At 33.7% G+C, this 5,764-nt stretch overlaps 1 protein-coding gene across 1 annotated transcript; it reads right to left on the bottom strand.

Annotated features, from left to right (window-relative positions):
* Positions 1-441: 441 nt before the first annotated feature.
* Positions 442-5,333, bottom strand: LOC128227355 (toll-like receptor 4). Its single transcript, XM_052937800.1, has one exon. It carries the CDS (start codon positions 5,224-5,226, stop codon positions 2,605-2,607), a length of 2,622 nt encoding a protein of 873 aa, XP_052793760.1. The 5' UTR covers positions 5,227-5,333; the 3' UTR covers positions 442-2,604.
* Between the last annotated feature and the right edge of the window lie 431 nt (positions 5,334-5,764).

The following is a 5,764-nucleotide window of genomic DNA, read 5'->3' as shown; positions in this document are numbered from 1 at the left end:
TGATTCCGATCGATAAAAAACCCAGAGCAAACACTTTCCAAAAGTCAAGTCTTTATGGTCTTCCTTATTTCGACATGATTAATTTGTTGAATGATTCATTCCTAAATTTCCTGACATTGCAAAGATATGCAAATTGCGTCAAGCGTTGCCTGAAGCGGGCAATACTGGTTTCGCAATGTGAGACATACCTACACAGTTAAACATTAAACATGTTGACATTCCATGTTGTTAATACTGTCTTGAAATGATTGCTATACAATATATATTCAGATTTCATTTACTTCGCAAAGTTTAGAAAAAATGTTAGAACGTTTAAATCCGCAGGAAAATGAATAATTTGTTTTTCAAAATTCCAAGTGCTTCTTGGCAAATCTCTGTAAATATATAATAGTGATGTATTTCTTCTTGTAGAGTACATTTTATGACATTGCCAACAACATACAAGTTTACAAGTTTATTGATACACTTAGCACATACATACATGTGATAAAAGGTTATACAACAGTATATTAATAACTACAATAACCAGGCTGTGGGTTGTTACTATCAGAAGGAAGAAATAATGCGGAAAAGTGGCTACACATTTATAAAAAAAGGGAAAAACATGCTTCTATGATTATCTTACGTTTTGTGTGTTTGGGATGCCTGGTGGGATTTTAAAATGATTTAGTATCATAGCCAAAAATTTGCCTAATTGACGAAGTGTTTGTTCATTGTTTTCATTCATAAGAGATTCAAAATTAAGACAGTTTGTGTTTCTTTGGAATCGCTCTGGAATTTGTTTTTTTCGTAATTGATTAAAAAAAAATGATTTGATAATAAAATAAGGGCGAAACTGGCTGATCATTTCAAGCAAACTATTGACAAGCCGTCTGTAGGATATCGAGAAATATAAACAACAACGATGAGACTCTGTATTGTATTTGATCAAAATGATACAGTTATTATAACATGTTTATATATTTAGTTTCATATTGCTATACACAATTTATATATTTAATACGAAGTCCGGGGAGACTTATTCATATGATCTACTCTAAAATACTTTAAACAGTTAATATTTGTATTGGTAATGTGAACAATTTTGTTAAAAACATTTTTGCAGATTGCTTGAACCAGAATGTGTTTCTTCATCTTTTACACAGATTGGGAATACCGTATGACCTTCAGACACGAATATTAACATGAGTGTTCGTTTATATGACCTTATGCCTTACTTTTGAGAGACTTGATTCCGCAATTACCTTAAACGAGATGCTATTGAACCAAAAATAAATAAATTGTGAATATAGGGGTCACAGTTTTCAAACGCAGTTTTCAAACGCATGACCTAATATATGCTATAAACAAGTTATGATATTCATATTTCATACAACTTATTGCCACTATCCGTCGTCCTATCTACAGAGTGAAAATATCGCCAACATAAAAATATCATACAATTGACATATCATCATGACTGCGATGTTTTACAATATTCGTCATGTAACAATAACATTGTGATACAATCTCAATTTAAATTTTCACACTCACAGATGTACCGTTTTTACATTTATTTTTGTCTTGGAATGAGGATTTTTGTTTGCGAAATTATTTGCAAACCAGTGATTAGAGACTGCTGACAAAATATCAGATCGCAGATTCTCCTATTTCTGTTCGAAAATTAATGTTTATGGATTAAAGCGTTACTAACGGTTTAAGAAAAATGCATAAAACATCATTTTTTTAAAACTTAAATATAAAAATTGCAATCGTCTTTTTTGTCTGAAGTCTTATTTGAATGTTTTTCACGCATGTCCGCTTAAATTGCCAGGACAAAAAATAAAAGAATTGTCAAAACGTTCAATCTGTGAGAGTGCAGCTTTAACACCTTATCGCCAAATAATAGTATAGAAAGCTTAACAATATATGTTAGTTTATCGTTTACTAAGTATTCTACATAAGGTCAACAAATCATCAGTGTTTTGTAAACGTCTCCTTTTTTGAAAGGCAACAGCAGCATCTAATTGACAAAATATTCTTACATAATAACTGGTTCAAAACCAGTAGAATCAGTATAAACGAGTAACGGTTCAATTGTGTTAGCAAACAAGACATTGACAAATGCATACAATCCAGCTAGACCTCGCGTTTGCCATCACATAATACGCGCAAAATTTTCACAATTTGAAATATCACAGCATACGCAGATTGCAGGAATATTGCTCACATATGTTATAACATGTGTGTCTCAACGCAATGTGCACAATTGCACAATTCCATCTAGCAGTATGTAAATAGTTGCATAAACTACACATAAGTTATACAATTTATTAACCAAAGATGTGTGGCCATGTTTACGAAAGGTGTCAAGTAGTTCAAAAATAAGACTCAAAACTTAAAATATCATTGGTACTTTCTTTCCAGCATAATCTGTTGAATTAAAATACTGATTGGAACCTTTTTAAAATGTAGTTTTCTCAAAGGAAAGGAATAACAAATATATTTATAACTTATTAGTCGTGTTTTTCTGTGTCTGAATCTAGGCTTGGACTTGAGACCGTTCGTAATCATGGGCTCTTCTCTCTACACATCTACTTCAGAAATATCTCAGATAGTTCAGCACTAGTTTTCTATACCGATTCTAAGCTTTTCCCAAAAGAGCGCCTCTCCTTCTTCGTCCGTCGTATACTCGATATAACTGTTTTTCTTTATCCATTCCAGCATTTCCGCAGACATCCGGTCAGCCGGGATCTTTTCTAACATGACAATGACCAGACACCCTCGATCTTCCCGAGAGTATATTGTCTCCATTCGGGCCATATTGAACTCGTACATGCACCATTTGCTACGGAAAAATCCATTCGAAAGAATAGTGATAGTTTTCTTGCTTCTTTTAATAGCATTGATAATGTTGTCAGTGACGTCATTTCCCGCCAAAAAGTCACGCTGGTGAATGCAGAGTGATAATCCGCGACCTTCTAACTCCGGGATAATCCTGTCACGAATAAACCTTATATTTTCTTCAGCGTAGGAAATGAATGCGTCATATTTGTAGTTTTCTATTATAGTTTCGTCGTCAAGTCTTCGGTAGCCAAAGTATCGCTGTCTTGACATGAAAAGGAGGTATCGTAGCTTCCAACGATTTTTATAAATCACACCTCCGATAACAATCGAAAGAAAAACCGCAACCGAAATAGAGCAAATTACAATCAGTACAACGTACGTTTTGCATCTCTTTGGCAAATATTCTATGTCTCTTTTGAAATCATCGAAAGAAAGTATCGAACTATTGTCCGCAACAAACCAGTAGCCATTAAAACCTACAAAGTTGTGTTCGTGTGTAGCCAGCCATTGCAAGAAATGAAGATTATCACAGCCATATGAGATAGAATTGTTTCGCAAATCAACTAAAAATGACGTATTAAGACGTTTTGAATTTTGCTCTAATTGCTTAATAATATTTTCCTTAAGTGTATGCACAGAATTCACCTGTAGATCAATTATAAGCAAATTCTTTAGTGGCTTAATATTCAGATCAAAATTCTCTATGTTGTTAAAGCTGAGATCTAAATGACGCAATTTCTGTAATCGGTGAAATGTTCTAGAAAACAATGTAGTAATTCCATTAGAAGATAGATTAAGAATTTTTAAATTAGGGAGAAGATCAAAAATATTTGCACGGTCAGAAATGGCTAATGCAGTCCCAAGAAAATTGATGTCTAGTTGAAGGTTTTCCAATTTTTCCCAATTTAATGTTGTTAATCCAATTGCTTTGCAATAATTTCTTGAGATTCCTATGTAACGTAATTCTGGAAGGTTATTCATATGTCCAGTCATTGCATTAAAAATGTTTCCAGATACATCCAAATACGACAGATTATTATTTTCGGGAAAAAATTTGTAATCATTGCTTATAATTTTATAAGTCAATTCACAATCATGATAGTACAATTTTTCCAGACTTGGTGGAATTCTAGGATATTGTAAACGCACTGGGATTTTGGGGTCATAATAAAGACAATTCTTATTTTTCTCAGCAATTTTCTGAAGTTCAGATTCCGCCATAAATGGACAATTAGATGTTGAGGATCTGGTATTTTCATGACGATCTTCCGGTTCCAGAGAGTAGGCAAGTGGACTAAACTGGAAGTTTGGACATTCGAGATAGAAATTTTTGACACCTTCAAGGCATCCCATTTGCAATATATATGGTCCGAACGTAAGTTTGTTCTGGCGTAAATAACTTGTCTCAAGAGAGCGTGGAACCAAAATCGCTGCATTCGTTTCAATCAGTTCAATACGATTATTGTCAAGGACCATCTCTTTTAGCGTCGTGTTCCGTAAATAGCAAATATCTTTTTTGTAAAGTTTAGTACCAGTTCCAAATGTCGTGTAGACGTGCGAGTAGTTTAAAACTTTAATGTTTGTAAACTGCAAGCCATATGATACGTTGGATAGAGGCGTAAATCCAAGTTGTCTGTTAAAGGATAGGTCAAGTGTCTGTAATTGAAGAAGCTTAATAAACGCACCTGCACAAATATTTCGAACAGAACATCCTGAGATATTTAGGCTTTTCACCGAATTCAAATGTTGAAATGTCGTGTTCGTTATCTCTGTCAGATTACAATAGCTATACTTAACCAATCCGGAAATATCCACATGTGTTAAATTCATATCCGCATACGAAATACCAAAGTTCACTCCGTTTATACCGTCTATATGAAGTTCTTGAAGGCGTTTGAGACGAGAAAAACTAGGATACATGGGAAGATCATTGTTATCATTTTCCCCATAGAAATTCCCTTTTATTCGTAATATTTGAACGGTTTTTGGAATGAATGTCGTTTTAAAACCATGTTCATAAATCCTCAAGTTGTTTCTGGACAGATCTAAAACGGTCAAGCGTTTAAGCTTTTTAAATACATTTTCTTCCATTCGGGTGATTTGGTTGAACTGTAAGCCAAGGATTTGAATCTCCTCACATCCATGAAAATCATTCATTCCGAAATTCCCTAGATTATTGCCACCGATAAAGAGTTCCATGACTTCACCAGACAAATTTCTGATGCTGTCGCATGTTTCGGACAAACGAACATGCATCGCTTCACAATTCATTCTTATGGATACATTGTCAAACCTTTCACAACCACACGCATTTCTTGGACCGCATTCCATATATAGGTCCTTAGCTTTACTTATGCTCACCAGCACACTGAATAAAAAATATAAGTATAACTTTGTCATGGTTTTAAGTCAATCTTTGTGCAAATATATATAAATATATAAATATATATCTTAGCCATTCACTTTAAGACACAGTCATCACAGATAGATACCTGTGTTAAACACACAGTGAGCAATCGAATTTTGAAATCAGACCTCAGGCGCAGATCATATATAAAGACAGTTTACTTAAAGGGAAATCATGTGAATCGCTATTTAAACTTGAAAACATAGAGTAGTTTTGTTGACTTTATTGTATAAACGTATTTTATTTGACGCGATTGATACAATCTTACAATGAGATCAACTAAATAATTTTCTGTTTCTTTTATGCTTATTTATTTTATCGTTGTCAATCTATATCTTGCTATGGTTTTATTGGTATTTAATTAATGTTTCTGTACACCCTTTCTGAAGAGAACGAACTTCCTTGAAAATTCATACATCAATAAACTGATGTTTTTACTCCAAACGCATTAACATTTGCATAAAGGGAACATTCAGAAAATCGAGTTTCTATGAAAAGAATGTTTCCTACACCGCTTCCCGCGGGAGACCC

This window comes from Mya arenaria, chromosome 3 (assembly GCF_026914265.1).
Source record: "Mya arenaria isolate MELC-2E11 chromosome 3, ASM2691426v1".
Taxonomy (NCBI): domain Eukaryota; kingdom Metazoa; phylum Mollusca; class Bivalvia; order Myida; family Myidae; genus Mya; species Mya arenaria.
Note: the sequence above shows the minus strand (reverse complement) of the source record. Positions and strands in the feature narration are given on the sequence as shown.